Source organism: Eptatretus burgeri, chromosome 4 (genome assembly GCF_056783735.1).
Source record: "Eptatretus burgeri isolate ZD-2024b chromosome 4, Ebu_testis_v1, whole genome shotgun sequence".
In the NCBI taxonomy this organism is placed as follows: Eukaryota; Metazoa; Chordata; class Myxini; order Myxiniformes; family Myxinidae; genus Eptatretus; species Eptatretus burgeri.
In genome coordinates, this window is record NC_140964.1 from 76930399 (window position 1) to 76949213 (window position 18815).

Genomic DNA, 18815 nt, shown 5'->3' on the forward strand with positions numbered 1-18815 from the left:
AAGAAGAAGAAGAAGAAGAAGAAGAAGAAGAAGAAGAAGAAGAAGAAGAAGAAGAAGAAGAAGAAGAAGAAGAAGAAGAAGAAGAAGAAGAAGAAGAAGAAGAAGAAGAAGAAGAAGAAGAAGAAGAAGAAGAAGAAGAAGAAGAAGAAGAAGAAGAAGAAGAAGAAGAAGAAGAAGAAGAAGAAGAAGAATCTGTGAATGGAATGACGAAGGCAAAAAGTACACCTATAAATCCTGGTGTTGGCTAAACAGTCAAGGGGGCTGCCTTCAGATCATAGAGTCTTGAGTTTGAGCAGCTGTCGTGCCGTTAAATAATACCAGATGTGTTGACTCAGGCAATCTCCTTTCGAGGTCCGCAAAATGAGTACCAGCTTACTGGAAAGAGAGGCACAGCCACGCTTCCATAGATTATGCAACCAGCAGCCATAGGCTGTGTACGAAACAACATCCAAGGCCATCTCTCGACACATGGCTTATTGACTTCCTCGACACTCGAGCCAAAGTGTGGCACTCAATGGAATATTTTCATCTCCTCTCCCTGTCAAGGCTGGTGTGCCCCAAGGCAGTGTTCTGGGCCCAGTCCTATTCCTAATGTTGATCAAGGATCTCTCTGACTCTGTAAAATCCTCTTTATCAATTTGCTGATGACTCCACCCTCTGCTATGACATCCCTCATCCTTCAGACAGGCAGGGTGCAGCCTCTTCCCTCTTCAGACCTCAACAAAAAGCTGGTCAAACACTGGGAATATGTCTTTCAATCCTGATAAATCTCACGCTCTCACGATCTCTCTCTGAAAGGACCGTCTGGCAAACCCTCCGATTTACTTTCTTAACAATACTCGAGCAAATTCAGTCACTCAACTCCTGAGTCTCACTATCAGCCTTGCTCTTTCTTGGGCAAACCACATTTCAAAGTTGGTCTCCAATCTAACCTCTGACTGGGTATCCTCCATCCTACAAAGTCCTTCCTTGGCACACCCGAACTCCTAACCACCAACAAGGCCTTCATTCGCAGCTTGACGGAGTACTGATCTCCCCTCTCAGCTGGCTCCTCTGCCTCACATCTTTCTCAGCGTGATGCCATGGAAACCAAGGTCTTCAAGATCATTGGAATCTTCTGCTCTGAAGCTGAGTCAATCACTTCGTCATCGCAGACAGGTCGGTGGTCTCTCTGTCCTCTACCACCTCCTTTCTGGTCTTACACCCTATATGCCCTTTCCGTGCTTTGTTCCCCCCCCCCCACCAACTTCCTCCAGGTTTCTGCAGTCCACCATAAACCCTCCTATAGTGAAAATATTTAAATCCAGGATGACTGCTCACCTCCACTCATTTGTTTCTCCTTTTTCTCACCTGTGGAATTAACTTCCACATCGTCTTCAATCTCATTCTTCCTTCCAGGTCTTCAAGACAATTGCTCACCATCATCTCAGATCGTCCCCAATCCTAAACTATGATATCTTATAGCCTTGTTAGCACCACCCAAATCCCTCCTCCTTCCAATTTTCCAGTTTTCCTCCTTTGGGGTTTCTTTCTGGATCCATTTTGTCCACCCCATGCATGTGTATTTTGCGTCTTGTTTTTGTCTGTTACGTTTTGAACCATTCATTGTACAAGTTCTTCTTCGAGCCTCAACTATGTATGTATACAAAAATATATGTATATATATATATATATATATATATATATATATATATATATATATATATATATATATATATATATATATATCTCACACACACACACACACACACACACACACACACACACACACACACACACACACACACACACACACACACACACACACACACACACACACACACACACACACACACACACACACACACACACACACACACACACACAATATAAATTCATCCAAATTTAAAAACCATAAAAGTAAATAGTGAAAATGTAAATCGATTTCTGGATGTATTAAAAATATTCACAAATAGCATTCCCAAAATACAAGGTGTGCTCAGAAAGTAATGATATTTATGTAACTACTTTACAATGGCGCAAACAAATGACATATCCACTTTGTAGGAAATGTAAAATCGATCAGGTAAGTGTTCCCAGTATGCAGGTGATGCATGCAGCAAGGTACCCAAGAAATCAAGGGAACTCTGATGATTGGATACAATAATGTAGGGACCTGGACGCAGGAGATGCTCTGCTCCTCGGACTTTGAACTGCAGGCCCAGCAAATGCTTTATGGGGTTGGCAAACCGCTTGGCCAGTCTGAGGTGCCATCAAAAGAAGAAGTCACAACTTTCCATTAATGGGGAGATTCAAAAACTGAAAGATGCAAGTATGAAAAGGTAATTTTGAGAAAAAGCTAAATTTCTTGGTCATTTGTAAAGCAATCATTCTACTGATATATATTGTTGTGGTTACCAAATTCGCAAACCACCATTCAGGTCCCTTAGGTGAGGTATCTCGGTAAGTACATGTGTAGTTAGGCCCAAACCCGTTGTCTAGTGGGAATACATGTCATTTATGCGTGCTGCGACTCTTCAGGATAGCCGTTTTTCTTTTGCTATCTTTATTTTGGACCAACCGCCATGATTACCACCACAACCACAACATCAACCACCAACCACAACGCCGCTTCACCACAACCGCCACGACCTTCCCGTCACACCTCGCAACCGTCGCATCGCCACCGTTCTTGCCCCGCTGTGGGTACCGGTGTTGGACTCGTGCAGGGCGCGCGCCGAACAGCGTGTACAAAATCACGGATTTTGTGCTTCAAAAACGGATCAAAAACGACACACGCCCACTTTTTGCCGTCCAATCGGTGAGCGAGGGGCGGGTTGGCCCCGCCCCCAGGGCGATCGATATATGCAAATTTATGGATCAAAAAGCCTTCACGCCCACTTTTTCTCGGGCCAATGGGGAGCGAGGTGAAAGGTCGAAGGGAGGGGGTCAAAGATGAGAGGGCGAAGCTACGGGGCTGATAAAAGGACCATGTTCGTCAGTCCAGAGAGTCGAGAGGTGGAGAGTAGGAGAGTCCAGAGGCGGAGAGTAGGGGAGTCCAGAGGCGGAGAGTAGGAGAGTAGGAGAGTCGGAAACCAAGAGTCAAGACTTCGCGGACGGTGGAGTTGGCAAGAAGGAGCTGGTCGTCGTGTGCGTTGGAGTCGGAACGGAGGGGACGGAGCTGTGGAAAGGCAGCGACACCAGACGAGGGGGTGCTCGCGTCGGGAGCTGCACCCCAGGGAGGCCGACAGCGCGACCTGGCCGAGGTGGAGACGCTCGTCGTGGGATAATAAAAATCCTCTATACCCCGAGCATCAGCAACCCCCTCCTGTTTCCCCCCCCGCGCTGAGATAGTGCGACCAAGGGGGCCCCTTTCCCACCCCCTACCAGACACTGTCCGCGAGGCCCGCGGAGTTGAGGCGCCATCGCCGCTCCGCGTCTCATCACCAGACGGGTAGGCGCGACCCGGTCTCGGCCTCAGGCCCGCCTCATCCTTGAGGGTATTCTTTTCCTTGGTTTTGGGTATGTGTTGTCGGCGCCATCTGTGAAGTAGAATTGTATAAGTGTTGCCGTGTGCTCGGTAGTCGGTATTAGCTCTGCATTGTGTTTTCGCTTTTACATTTGCTTTTTGTGTAAATTACATTGTGTCTTTTCTGTGTGCATTTGGTGGAATTGTATATGTGTGCCCCCGTGTGCCGCGAATAAATGTGCTTTGTGTTGAACTGTTTCCCGCTTCGCTTCGTCTTTTCCTCCATTGAATCCTCATCTTGCTTCACACGTAAAGGGTTGGTAGTGGGCTGAATACGCCCGATAATTAATCGAACCGTCGAGGTCGACGATAACACCGCTCGGTTATTCTGATAGTACGGAACGGGTCGCTTAAGTGGCCCGTGTCCGAAGTCGACCTGCGGCGAGGTGCGATCGCCCGGTCTACCCTCCGCGTGGGTACTTAGGTAGGTCGGGTCGGCGAGCAAGCCTATCCCACGCGGGGGCTGATTGGCTCGATCGCGGTGAGACCGAAAGGTCCACCCGTGACTGGTTCCCGGCGTTAGTCCGAGAGGGTCACGACTGGATTGTCCGTCCGGTGGGCGACGTGCCGCGATTCGAGTTACGTGGCCGTCAGCACGCCGGCGGGCGCGAATACCGCAACAATATATATATATATATATATATATATATATATATATATATATATATATATATATATATATATATATATATATTATCCCTGTGTCATAAGAGGTGACCAGGGTTGCGTCAGGAAGGGCATCCGGCGTAAAACATGTGCCAAATCACTATGCGGATCATACTGATGATCCGCTGTGGCGACCCCTAACGGGAGCAGCCGAAAGAAGAAGATATATATATATATATATATATATATATATATATATATATACATATATATATATATACATATATATACATATATATACATATATATATATATATATATATATATATATATATATATATATATATATATATATATTGTTGTGGGCCGGGGTTCGGTGGCGATAAACGACCACGAGGTGGAGCAGTCGAGCCGTCTCCCACCGAACACCCAGAATTGCAGGTCGTAACCTTCAGACAACTCCGAAGGTCACGGGCCATTATAGGACCGTGATCGCCAATTCTCTGACAGCGTGGGGTAGGGTTAATAGCTAAATTTCAATATACCTAAGTACCCATATCGTCAAATTACCGGGGAAGTCACACTCTCAATGGACTCTGTCGAACCGGGTTGCTCTAACAACCTCGGTCCGGTGTAACCGAGCGAAATTACCAAAGTCCGTCGGTCCAAACGACAACGTACAGCCCAATCAGCTTACTGGTTCTCAAGCACAAACCGTGCTGGGTCAATAATAGAAAGCACAACAACGAGCTGGTACATTGAACAATTGGGGGTTTATTTATAATGGGGCAGGGGAGCACAAAGAGCAGAGTTAAAACCGAATGAGAAATTCAATTTCTGTACAAACAAACACTTAGCAATTTCTACTTTAAGGACGGGGCCCACTGACACACACACACACACACACACACACACACACACACACACACACACACACACACACACACACACACACACACACACACACACACACACACACACACCCAAAAGAAATAGACCCCGTCGGGTCTTTATTGGACCCTCCAGCCGAGGATAGGTCAACTGGGGTGTCAAGGTCTGGCCGGGTACCTGTCCGCTTCGTGCGGTCACACAGGACTCCAACCCACCACGGTGGGACTCGAACCGACGACCCGGAATCCACCGAGCCCACGATCCTGGCTGCTCGACCACCACCACCACCACCACCAGGAGCCCCGCAAAAGACCGCAGACCATGACCACTGACGACGATGACTAACGACGCACACCAAGAGCAATGGCCACGATGACTGCTCGACTCTCTTCTTGACGACCACTCCACTTAGTTTTATGGATTTTACAAGTCTTGTGCTCTGCATGACATCTTTTTCTTGTTTGTTTGTCTGTTTGTTTGTGTACAGGATATCTCAAAAAGTTGTGGACAGGTTGGGAGTGTGACAAGGGTTAACTGATTAGATTTTGGTGAAGATCCAGATTCAGCGACTATAATTTTTTTGTGATTCTTCACCATTGAGAGATCGGGCCAAAAATGATATTTAGCACGATATCGCAAAAAGTTTTGGACGGATTCGGACGAAACTTGGTGGACATGTTGGGTGTGTGACAAGGAAGAATTGATTCAATTTTAGTGAAGATCTAAATCTACATCTCAAAAATTTTTAAGTGATTCTTCACCATTGAAAGATAGGGCTAAACTAATATATTGCATGATACCTCAAAAAGTTGTGGACGGATTCGGATGAAACTTGGTGGACAGGTTGGTGGGTATGTGGCAAGGACGAATTGATTTGAGTTTGGTGAAGATCCGAATCCGGATCTGGACACGAGAATTATTTAATTTTTAAAGTGATTCTTCACCATTGAGATATAGGACCAAAAATGATATAGTGCTCTCCATCATGATATTTCAAAAATGTAATGGGCCCAACATGTTCTCGTGGATCAGGCATTACATGGCAAAGGTATGCACTCTACCGAGTGCCCTTCTGGTTTTATAAATGTTTCTGTTTGTTTTTCTTTTGTAGAGGAATGAATTGTATTATTGTAATTATATACAATGTCCTTAATTAATGATATCCATTGTTGAGAACCGAGTTCAGTAAATTTTTTCATACAACCTCTCTTTCAAAGTGCGATTAACGTTCTCGATGATGACAGCTTTTCCTTCATTAAAAGGTGTTCTGCGATATGATATTGTTATCTTTAAGGAAATTCTTAAATATTCTGTTATAGAAGTCTGTTTCCTCAATCCATAATATTTTTGGCTTTCATTGGCTTTGATTAAATATGTTTTGAAATGCTATCACAAGAGTGGTGCCTGTTTTATTTTTCAAAAGAACTACCCATGCATATATTGTATTTCAATCAATGATGGTTAATGCATACCTGTATCCCCTGTCGTTTTTCAGTTCGATTAAAACCGGTAGACCATATGTAATCAACTGCTTTGGAATGGACCTTTCACCTTTCAAACTTTGTGATGATCGGTTTATGTAATTCATGTATCTATAATTCCAGCAATCTGTGTGTGTGTGTGTGTGTGTGTGTGTGTGTGTGTGTGTGTGTGTGTGTGTGTGTGTGTGTGTGTGTGTGTGTGTGTGTGTGTGTGTGTGTGACCGCTGTTTCTCGACAACCACTGGTCCGATCTAATTGAAACTTGCCAGGTATATTGCTGGGGACCCGAGGATGTGCCTTTTCAAGGTTTGATATTAATCGGACAAGTGCTTCCCAAGTTATGGCCATTTATTTACCAAACCAATGACAAGACACGTTGCTGCGTAGGCGTGGCCGATGGGGAAAGGGCGCCATTTCATTATCGTGGCGTAGGAGTGGCAATGGTCAATGGCAGCGAATGTCATGGCAAGCAAAGACAGGGAGGTAAACTTGATTTTAATTAACTCTGTGTGTGTATCACAGCAGTTGTTACTTCAATGCAAGCGATAATTTGTGGAATGCATGTGAACATTCCGTACAGGCACGCACTACTTCCGGATCGTGATGACTTACTGTATTCTAATAATTTCTCGATTTCTTATACGCATTTACAGATAAACACAATGCCCCAATCCAGTCGTTGTTTACGAGAGCGAAGGAACGGCCTGTGTGGTTGTTTGAAAGTTTTTTTTGGGGGGGGGTTGCATGTATGGCTACACACATATGGCCACGCACGCGAGAGCGAAGGAATGGCCTGTGTGGTTGTTTCTGGCACGAGGTTTGAAAGGTTTCTTTTTTTTTGCACGTACGGCCACCCACGTACGGGCATGCACGTACGGGCACGCATGTACGGGCATGTACTAGTAAGCTAAAAACTTCTCATCTGAAGGTTTGTAAGCTTGCTCCTCAGTCTCAATGAAATCATCAGAGCTTAATAGTTTTTTGCATTACCAAGCCCCATTTTTAATTTCGCACCTACAATTGCCTCACGATGAACCTATCCATTTTTCCTCTTAACGTTGGATTTTGTATGAAAGACAAATTATTCAACATTTTTCAATTAGCTTCATGTTTTTCTTCCAATGTCGTGCTATTTCCATAATCAATATTGTGTTTTATACAAACTTCATCAACCCTGTTTTTAGGTTTGCTCCATGGCTTAGGATTGTCAGCTTCATCTAATCTCTTATCCAAGTTTGTTGCTGGACCGCAGAAAGAATATCCTGGTGGATGCAATTCCCCTGGTATCCCAGTTGTTGTAAATTTACTCCGCGATAAAAGCTTTTGTATATCTCCCCCAGTTTTATGGTTCTAAAGTTTAAATTTACTCTTTTTGACAAATTCACACTTTTTGCTTCCACACACCAAAAATATCACCCTTCATATAAATCAATTGTTTTTACTTTTAATGTACGAGATATTTTTTGTATCAGTTTTCTTTTTACATTTAAGACAATAAACTATTGTATTTATTTATTACAAAAGTTAAACTTTATCCGTTAACTTTCCTGCAGAGCAAGACAGCCTTTTTGACTTTCAACATATATATTTGAATCTTAGTTTGTAAAACATAAAGCATCCTTTGAAAAACTTCTCAATCTATCATCCATGTATTAGGCAGAAAATGTTTCATCAACTTCTTTTCCTTTCCTTGTAGCAACAACCTTTTCAAAATATTTGGTATTTTAACTTTTCTAATTGTAATGTTGTTTCTTTTATGTCAAAATCACTCATTAAAAAAAATTATATCTTTCTTTACAAACTCATCTATTTTCTCGGACTTCTCTATGATTTATTCTTCATTCAATTTTTTATTAATTTATAACGTAAAAAACAATGCATTACACCTATTCCTACAAAATTACCAGTCGCAACATATACGTATCACCTCTTTCGTATCTTTTTTATATTTGTGTCGGTATCCATCTCTATAATATTCATCTGCAATTCTCCTACAAAGAGTTTGGAAGTATAATAATAATATATGATTAATGACATTACCAAAACACTCTTATTTTTAAGATTAAGCATCTCAATTTGTGAGAATCATTTATGGGGCAAAAAACCTTTCACCCCCAATCTCATTTAACTTTTGAAGACCATTTTTTTTCCTCTCTCCCCACAAATATATCCTTTTTTCTCCCTCTTTCTATATATATATATATATATATATATATATATATATATATATATATATATATATATATATATATATATATATATATATATATATATATATACTTTTTTCTCCCTCGCCTTCATCTCTTCTTCCTTATCTTCCTCTTTAACTTCCCTAGTTTCGTTCACAGTCCTTGAACCATCTCCCTATAGAATATCAAACATATATTCATCTGGATTTCTAGCAACTGCTGCATCCAAAAAAATTTTTTATAACAGGAAACCAATAATATTTGTTCTGAGTTTCTGAAAGAGTTTTATATTTCATCAACTTTAGTGCCTTTTCATTATTTAACATTTTAGTTAAATCCAAACTTGTTGGTTTTTCAACAGACAATGTGTTGAATTTGATCAGTGGGGCAGAGACAATGTGCTCATGTGGCAGGCGACACTTGTTGCTGACAGGTCGTGCAGCAGTTGCTGTGATGGGACTCGATCTGTGCCCTGCTGCCTCATCAAGTTTGGGGGTTCGATTCATTTATACTAATGAGCCTAATATGGTCACAAATAAAGGACTAGCAGTATGTTGTCCAAATGAGCCCATAACAAGAGTGAAATCTAGATCGACATCTCTGCTTTCGTCTATTTGTGAACATAGACTTTAATCTCAGTCTGCAAAGGCTTGAGGACCATACGGATACCTACTATTTTGGAGGTGATGTATTGGTGTAATTTATGCACATTACATCATCGTCGTGTCATAGTCAGCGTGCTTTTTATCGTTGAAAAAAAAGAAAAAGATGTGTATATATATATATATATATAAATATATATATATATATATATATATATATATATATATATATATATATAATTTTTTGCTTTAAAAGGGGAGCACCTGGTTCAACTTAAGGTGTTCAACAGAGTGACAATAATACAGTAGTGTAGAGAGAACAGGACAGTATCTCTTGAAAGATCATCTCTACCTTGTGCTGAAGCGACTTTATGACATAATTGGCCCAAGCAAGGTAATTACAGCTTCCCAACCTAATCATATATAATTACCATACTCTATTGCGGGATGTAATCAGACAATGGTATGTGAGGTGCCAGCATTCTTCAACTTCTTTAAATTGATTTTAACATGTTCGGGTATAGAAATTCAGATATTCTGTGTTAGACGAGTTTCATATACCTCAAGTTGATATGACATCATATATGTAGTGGGGGGGGGGGGTCAAAATGGGATTTGATCGCACAGAAAAGGTGTACATGAGGGAACAGACATGACATATATATGTATACGTTGTTGGATAATTATCACCCCCCCCCCCACTCCTCCACCCCTCTCTTACTGACTCCAGCTACTTCATGAATAAAAATGCATTCCACAACTCCAATCGGTGAAACAGTGAATTGTAAGACCTTTTCCTCACCTCATGTTGTTCACACAACGTCCTCGAAACACCAACACGGGCAACATCACAACGGCCGCGACTACCACGGCCATGAAGTAAAGAGCAAATTTGAAGTAGAAGCACCACGTGGACCTTCCCGCCAAAACGAGCATCATGAAAACAAGTATGAGTGTCCAGTGTACCATGGTGGATCTCACTCGAGTGCAATGAAAACACCTCCGAGCGGGTTGCCTGCGTCCAGCCGTTGGGAAATTGTAGGGCGTGTCGATGGAGGTGGAAATGGTGGAATCAGGGTCTGGGAGAGCTGGTTGTTGGTGGGGTCGTGGACTGTCTGTTAGGAGGTGGAATTGAGGTCGGTCGGTTGGAGTTGGAAGAGGTCAGGGCTGGTTGGTGTTGTGGTGGTGGAATTGGGGTTGGGCAGGTCGGGTAGTGGTGGGATAGGGGTCATGTAGGGTTGGAATTGTGGTCAGGTTAGGTCAGTCGGTAAAGATGAAATCAGGATTGTAGGCAGTTTATGACGGTGGGATTGGGGAAAGTAATCGGGTTCTTGAAAAGGCACAAGGTGTGTTCAAAAAGTTATGGGAACGAGTTACTCAACCCAAAAGAAAAGGCAACATTATTTCTTTTTCAATCGACAAGTTCGCATAATGAGCGAGGAAATACTTTTATTACCAATTATATACATACATACATACATACATACAGGGGGTATCTCGTACAAAGTTGCACACTTCTAAATGCGTACAACTTGTTTTTATTATTGGAGCATCCTCAGAAAGGAAAACTCAAAGGGTTCGGATTATATTATTTTCTTCATTTCAATATCATTACCTCTGCCACCGAAGGTGGATGGAGGTTGTTTTCACCATTGTTTGTGAACAGGATATTTCAAAAATTTGTGGACGGATTGGACGAAATTTTGTTGACATGTTGGGTGTGTCACAAGGAAGAACTGATTCGATTTTGATGAAGATCCAGACCTTTTGCTTTTGCTTTTGGAGAGAAGGAGAGAACCTCACAAAAGGAGAACCTTTTGCTTCCCCCCCCCATCTTTTTCTGCTATGACATCATGCCTGCAATCTATCTTCTATCCATAATAATAACTAGCAGAGCCTTCCCATCGCTTCCCTGGTGGACCGATTAGTCATCCTGTTTGGTAAAAATTTTGGGCGAGTTAGAGGAAAGGAAGACAAATTTACCTGCGCAGAGAGTGCTTTAATCCCAACTCTCCCCCATATGCCTTCCCGGGAGAAATCTTTAACAGGCCCCTCCAGTTTGTTGTTTTTGAGGGGGGGGGAGGGAAGAAGCGAAGGACAAATTTACCGATGCAGAGTGCTTTAACCTCAGCGTTGTCCAGGTAAAAATGGAAATTGTAACAACCTCTGCTACCACCACCACCAGGTGGCGCTACATGGTACAAATTTACGAGGGTCTTTGTGGTCTTCTGAGTGTTCAAGGACTTATGGGTCTTCGAGGTACATTGGGAACTCTGGGTCTTAGAGGTCTTCGGAGACCGAGTCATATCGGGTCTTTTGAGTTTTCTGATTCAACGGGGTCTTATGGGTCATTTGAGGTCTTAAGGGTCTTGGGGAGCTTAAAGGGGTCTCAGCAGTCTGAAGTTGAAAAGTACATTCCAATCGCATGTAATTAATAGGCATACGCGTGTGAAGTCAGGGATCCACGCAACGTTCAAATAGTATGTAATTAACAGACATGTAGTTTCATGGCTTCACTGATAGATTGACCGAGTTTTTCGTTTTTATACATATCTATATATAATTTTAATTGCGCGTGTATGAGACGTGAATAAGTGACACTTTGAAGCCAAAGGAAATTTGGAAAGTGTAATACTCTCTGCCACCACCACAAGGTGGCACTATATGGTACACATTTACATATTATGCCACCGCCCCCATCCCCTTCCTCCCAAACCTCCGCATGAGGCCATGGCCAGATAGCCGATGTTATCCCCACATAAAATTGCGGGGAGAGGGAGAGAGAGGGGAAGAGGGGGAAGAGGGGGGAGAGAGGGGAAGAGGGGGGAGAAAGGGGAAAAGGGGGAGAGAAAGGGGAAGAGGGGGAGAGAAAGGGGAAGAGGGGGAGAGAGAGGGGAAGAGGGGTAGAGAGAGGGGAAGAGGCTGCAGAGAGAGGGGAAGAGGCTGCAGAGAGAGGCTGGGGAAGAGGCTGCAGAGAGAGAGGCTGGGGAAGAGGCTGCAGAGAGAGGCTGCAGAGAGAGGCTGCAGAGAGGGAAAGAGAGAGGGAAAGAGAGAAGGGGGAGGGAGAGGGGGGAGAGAGGGGGGAAGAGAGTGGGGAGAGAGAGAGGGGGAGAGAGGAAGACAGAGGAGAAGAGGGAGAGAGAGAGGCTGCAGAGAGAGGGAGAGAGAGGGAGGGAAAGAGAGGAGAGAGAGACAGAGGGACAGAGAGCAGGAGAGAGGAGGGAGAGAGGAGTGGAGAGGGAGGGAGAGAGAGGGACAGAGGGAGAGGGATGGAGAGGGAGAGAGAGGGAGACAGAGTGTGCAACCCATTCAGAAGGCATCAGCCGTGTCCTAAAAACCTGTTCCTCTGCTCTTGCTCACCCTCTCTCTGTTCTGTTCACCCTCTCATTTGCTCAAGGTCATCTGCCATCTGCTTGGAAATCAGCAAACATCACTGCCCTACATAAATAAGGTGCAAAAACAGATCCCTGCAACTGCAGACCAATCAGCCTTCTCCCAATCATCAGCAAGGTTATGGAATCCATCATCGCTTCAGACATGAAATCCTTCCTCTTCTCCAATGGCTTGATTTCCGATCATCAATTTGGTTTCAGACCAGGTCACTCTACCCTGGATATGCTGCTTGTGCTCTCCCAACAATGGATGAGGTCCTCAATGCCAGAAATGAAATCAGAGCCGTATCCTTCGACCTATCACGTGCTTTTGACATGGTCTGGCACCCCGCCCTGCTCACCAAGCTCTCTTCCTTCGTTATCCAAGGCCATCTCTACTCATGGCTCGCAGACTTCCTCTCCTGTCACAGTCAACATGTGGCCCTAAATGGAGTTCTTTCATCCCCTCTTCCTGTCCAGGGTGGAGTTCCTCAAGGCAACGTTCTGGGCCCTGTTCTTTTTCTGGTTTTCATCAATGATCTCTCAGACTCTCTGGAAAACCCTCTTTATCTCTTTGCTGATGACTCGACCCTCTGCCGTTCCATCTGTTATCCCTCACAACAGCAAGCAGTAGCTTCTTCGCTCTCTGCAGATGTGGGTAAAATCACAAACTGGTCCAACATGGGGACATGTCTTTCAATCCTGACAAATCTCACAATCTCACTTTGTCTTGTAACCCCCCCCCCCAACCCCCCCATCTACTTTATCAACAATCCTCTGGAAGAAGTCCTTTCATTTAAGCTTCTGGATCTCACTATCTGCCATGATCTTTCCTGGGAAAGCCACATTTCCAACCTGTTCTCCAAAGCCATGATGGGGAGGTTGTCTGTGGTTGACTGGGAATCCTCTGTCATGCAAAGTACTTCCTCGGTCCACCTGAGCTCTTGACCACATACAAAGCTTTCGTCCGTAGCCTGACGGAGTACTGCTCTCTTCTCTGGGTTGGTGCTCCTGCCCGTCACCTTTCACGGCTTCACGCTGTGGAAACCAAGGCATTTCAGATCATTGGTGTCCACCACGATGAGGCCGAGTCTTTGGGCCTCTCACTCTCTCACCGTAGGCAGGTCGGTGGTCCTTCTGTCTTCATCCATCTCCTCTCCGGTCTCGCCCCACCCCCCCTTGCTCTCTCTGCGATTTGTCCCCAGCATATTTCCGCAAGGCGCTCAAGGTTCGCCAACAACCCTCTGGGAAAACTACCAAATTTACGAATAACTGCTCACCTTCACTCTTTCATTCCACTTTTTTCCCACCTTTGGAATAAACTCCCTCACTCTGTTCAATCCCATTCTTCCCTCCAGGCCTTCAAAACAGCTGTTCACCACCACCTACCGCCCCCCCCCATCCAAATCGTCGATCTTTTCTACCCCTGTTAATCCACCCCAAATTCCCCGATTTCTTTCCTGAAAGACCCTGTACTTTCCATCTTGTATACCCCGTATTCCCCACCCCATCCCTTCCACAGATCTCCTAAGGTCCCTCTCTCCCACTGTTTGTCCTTCCCTCTCCCACCCGTCTCCTGAGCTCCTTGTTGTGCGTTATGTGTTAGCTCTCATATGAGCCTCGACAATGTATACAAAAATAAATAAGATGCCAAATCTCCCACCAAAGGTCAGAGCTGTCTCTTTGTGCGTATCTCGGACATTCAACAACCCGGACCCTGCTCGGCTTGTCAAGCTCTCTGCCTGTGGAATACAATTAAATGTCGCCTTTTGCATTTTCTGCACTCACGCAGTCAGTGTGCCGGCTCTCAGAATTCTCTCATCACCACTCCCAGTAGACTGGTGTCTCGAGACAGTCTCAAACCCAGTCTTCTTCCACATATACAAGAAGTTGATGCTCAGGAGAACATTTTTCTTCTTTGCTGGCGATTTGACATGATGCTGCACAACATCACATCGCTGGTTCAGTGTGCAGGTGAGACTGAACCTATGCAGGTCCCGGGGTCAAAGATAAAGAACTGAACTGAATCCCACAGATTGACCGGCAGCAGTTGCTTCCTTCTCTTCTGGAAAAGATCAGATTATGGTCGAAGACTTGGAACATGTCACTCAATCCAGGCAAATTTCACTTTGGGAATAACCCTAACCCTAATCCCCATCCCACATCTCCCTCATACCCCCTCCCAATGAAGCTGAACTGATGATCACAGTTGGAGAAGAGATAATGCTTGAGGTCTGCAACAATTATAGATTCCATCATTTTGCTTATGATGGAGAGGTTGTGTGTAGTTGAATGGCTCAGACATGGAATCCATCTTGTGAATAAGGAAGACGTTTCCCACTTTCCAAGATGAAGGCAGGAGACCATCTGGGAAAGACCTGGAAAAGAGCAAGAAAGAGTTGGCCGAAGATCAGCTTTAGAAGAATACAATGCCATGTTTTCTTCCTGTTCATTAATCCACTTGCTACATCAAAGTATTGTCCCATTGCCCCAGTCAGTGCATTGCCTTCTACCTACCCTCTGTCAGCTCGTTCTTCCATGAGCCGAGACTTTCGATTTGTTAAAAACTGCAAACCAGCTTATTTCAGTCCACTGCAGGACTGAGGCCTCCCTTCACTCAAGTTGAGGGGTGTTTTGCACACTCGCTACGATTGCCAAGCGCAGGTTGGCGAGGGTGAGCAGCCAGGGCAATCGGATCCGCACTGGCCCGTAGAGAAAAATGAGCCAGCTCAGAATGTGTACTTAAAACACGAACATTTCCGCTTAAAGCACAGAAGTATGATGCAGGACGATTTATTCAGTGAACGCTCACCACATCAAGACTATCACATCAAATACAAAAAATTTGAAACTTCTGAGAGGAAATAAATTTACTGCTTATTTGTTGAACAGCTTGAACTGAACCAAAAAAAAACCTGCTATTAGACAAAACGTTCATCCTACACATTGGGCATCAGGTAAGCAGCTCAGATACCTGCTCACAAGTGTCAGGGTTGGGAGTTGGGGGTGTCAAATGCCATGTACAGTGGATGAAAATAAACTCTGAATGTTTCAAGTTGCATGAAAAAGAAAAGAAAAGAGGAACTAACCTTGAAATGCAACAAAACTACTAACAAGCATTTCAAGATTTTCTTTTTGTCTCATCCCTGTTCCAGGTTCAGACAAATTCCCTTTATGTACATGCTATTAAAACCCTACCTCTGTACAGGACCATTGGAAATATGTATTCATAAAGAGGTTCAATGGGGGAAATGCCAGATGGACCATTTACCTTAAAACTCATGAATTTGCCACTCAAAGGGAATCATGCCATGTGAGTGATGCTTCCTTCCACCTGGCTCGTACATGTACAAAGGAAAAAAATAAATTGGGATGTTCATTCACTCTGATGAAGGTAAAAGCCCTGAGAAACAACAATCTGATTGCGCACGACAATTCAAAGCCATCTACACATGCAAGGATGGTTTTCACACCCCACCTCTTCTCAGGTGCATACAAAATATGTAGACGGCCCCGAAACAAGCAGATGGTTCAGCGAATTGACAAGTGCATAGTGAACACAACCTTGATGAGGCATTAAATGTGATCAACTGATGATGAATCTTTCATACGAGTTAAGACATAAAAGTCTAGTTTTGTAAGATAAAACGACAACTCATTGCAAAGATAAAGGCCACCGAGTGAGTCTCTACACACTGCGCCATCAAATAAGGATGGGGTGGAGGGAGGTTCCCACATATTACATCTGCAATAATTCTGCAAACTAAGAGCGTCTGTCCGTGGTCACATTCTGTTTGAAGTCCACTTGGTTCTACCGAAGGAGTTCCCGTAGCTGAGAACCAATCTCACACAAGTCGCCACTCCTTTGCAGGGAGTGGTAGGGATTCAAAAATTTGGTCAGTATACACAATTGCCTACTTCTTTCAAAGGCTATGTGGGATGTTTCACAACTGCCAGAAAATGCTGGCAGACAAGACAATCGGCTTGACTCGCTCCAAAGGACAGTGCACACAGCAAACGTCCTATCTGTATAAGCAATAAGGTGACAGTTTTAAGGTTGGTTGGAATGAGAACCTACATTGCAGCTCAAAAGTGAGTACACTACACTGAGATATCCTGCCAGCCCCAGTGAACAGAGAACTGAAAACAACATACCTGAAAGGGTAGGCAGAAAGAAGGACCAGGGAGAAGATAGAAAGGTGTGTTTTGGGAAGGGGTCCTATAGTAAAGAATTGTGGTAGCATGGTTTTTGGAAGTGGTGGGTGGGAAATAATTCAACCATTTTTTGATACACAATATGTAGATGGATTCTAATAACAACTGTATATTTTGGGTGCAGCAAAGTTACGAAGAGTTTGGATATTTTACATCATGCACAGCATTGGTTTCACCATCAACAAACTGACTTCACAAAGCTGTCTGCAGTTTCAAAACATTTTGTAAACCGCAAGCAACTTCTGCTTTATACAAATATGCTACACACCTTGAAGCCAAACAGGTGCTACTCTGAACAAAATTCCAAGAGCAACACCTTGATCCACTTCATCTGTAGAGGGCAGCACAGACCCCCTAAGGACAGTGATATAATACAAATTTTCAAAATCAAATCATCTCTCACCATTCTTACTCTATTTTATCAACATTCCTATCGCCACTTTTAATTCTCCAGCTACTTTCATGGCACTTTGCCTGGCATCTTGGCTCTCTTTCGCGCAATGGCATCTTCCACCGCTTTTAGCTGCTTGAGGAGCTCCTCCCGGCGCGTCGACGTGCTGCTCTTGGTGCTGACGCGCCCCCCGGGTCCTGCTGTAGTAGAAGCACCCGCTGTGCCAGTCCTTGAAGGCGGCGCTTGCCTAATACCCGCAGGGCCTGTGCGCTGTTGCTGGGCTCCGGGACGGTTCGGTGCTTGGACTGGGCGAGGCTGAACCGAACTACCGTGGGCCGTGACACTTCCGCCACCCTTATTGACAGCCACGGTGACAGTCATCTTGCCCACCCCGGTCTTCTGCTGCGTTGGAAGAGTCGATGGCAGCTTTTTCCTAAGGGCGGATTGAAAAAATTATAATAAGACGAGAATTTCAAACTGATGTAAAGCTACTGAAGAAAGAGCAAATAAGAAAACAGGAGTGTGCCAGCAGACCTGTCTGCAAGACTGGCAGATGCCTTGGGAGATGGAGGTCGATGCCCAGCATGGCGATCGGGCCTCACAGGAGAAGTAATTCTGACAGGAGGTCGGCGCTCTTTGTAACCTACGAAAGTCATGCAGACAGGTCAGAGGAGTTGGTAAATAACTCATGTAGTAATGTGCATAAGCAAACAACCCAACATTAATTCTTAGAAGGAAAATGTTCCATCATCATGAAGTTAAATAAGTAATTTTGTCATGCTTTTGGTCGTCTTTGACCAAGCCTTTTTGAAAGAGGGTATGGGTGTAGGCCATAGGGGAAACCATCTCAAAGCAAAAATGATTTGAAATAACCTATACCATAAGATTAAAGAGCAGGTTTTGGGTCGCTGATGACTTCGCGTGATTCGAAGGTTGTAATCAAATTAACAATTGTTGGGCAATTATTTTCTTACATTTGAAACTCAAAATATGCTAAAATTAACTTTTATGTCAAAACTTTTGTCAGTGATCGAAAAACAGACCGGAATTTACCGAAGATGCTATGACGTCACGTTCTCTGAAAACTTCGTGAACATTCGGAAACAGCGTGTGAACAATGGCGAGATGCGAATGAGAGAGTGATTTCAGCGGCGATGAAATTGAGTGTTTTCATTCCGATATTGCCGAGGACGAGTCGGAGGATGATGGGAATTTATACTATGGAGTTTCTGGCTCTGAGCTATATAAATTTGAGCCACTTGCAAGTGCCAGAAAACGGCATATTTCGTGTACAAGTGGCAGGACTGACGGCCCAGCAGTTCACACCCACAGACTCCACCAGACAGATTGCTTTGTAGATTTTCATTTTCTTGTTCGATGCATAAAATAATGTAAAATTTCATTCATTTGTGACTTGATATAATAATTTTTAACCCTCTAGTCACTCAAGAGTCAGAAATAGAATGAATCAATAAGGACCCAAATATATTATACACCGTAGCCTTGGCGTTGAAGTCTTTCTGACAGCTGAGCTTGACCCCAGCGAAAGTGAACAGTTCGA

The 18815-nt window shown here is 44.0% G+C and overlaps 2 protein-coding genes across 4 annotated transcripts in view; both read right to left on the reverse strand.

Annotated features, from left to right (window-relative positions):
* LOC147028417 (1-acyl-sn-glycerol-3-phosphate acyltransferase alpha-like) overlaps positions 1-13379 on the reverse strand; it is a 29252-nt gene extending 15873 nt beyond the window's left edge. The window contains exons 1-2 of one of the 3 annotated variants that reach the window (XM_085878791.1): positions 10080-13379; positions 2108-2241 (exon numbers count right to left, since the gene is read on the reverse strand). In XM_085878791.1, coding sequence (XP_085734917.1) covers positions 2108-2241; positions 10080-10246 — 301 coding nt within the window. In that variant the 5' untranslated portion in view covers positions 10247-13379. The remainder of the gene's footprint in view (positions 1-2107; positions 2242-10079) is intronic. The other 2 variants (XM_085878789.1, XM_085878790.1) reach the window with 2 other exon arrangements.
* A 2046-nt stretch (positions 13380-15425) lies between these two features.
* The window catches only part of ZC3H18 (zinc finger CCCH-type containing 18), a 152458-nt gene continuing 149068 nt past the window's right edge, over positions 15426-18815 (reverse strand). Inside the window, exons 20-21 of the mRNA XM_085878779.1 lie at positions 17789-17897; positions 15426-17687 (exon numbers count right to left, since the gene is read on the reverse strand). Coding sequence (XP_085734905.1) covers positions 17324-17687; positions 17789-17897 — 473 coding nt within the window. The 3' untranslated portion in view covers positions 15426-17323. The remainder of the gene's footprint in view (positions 17688-17788; positions 17898-18815) is intronic.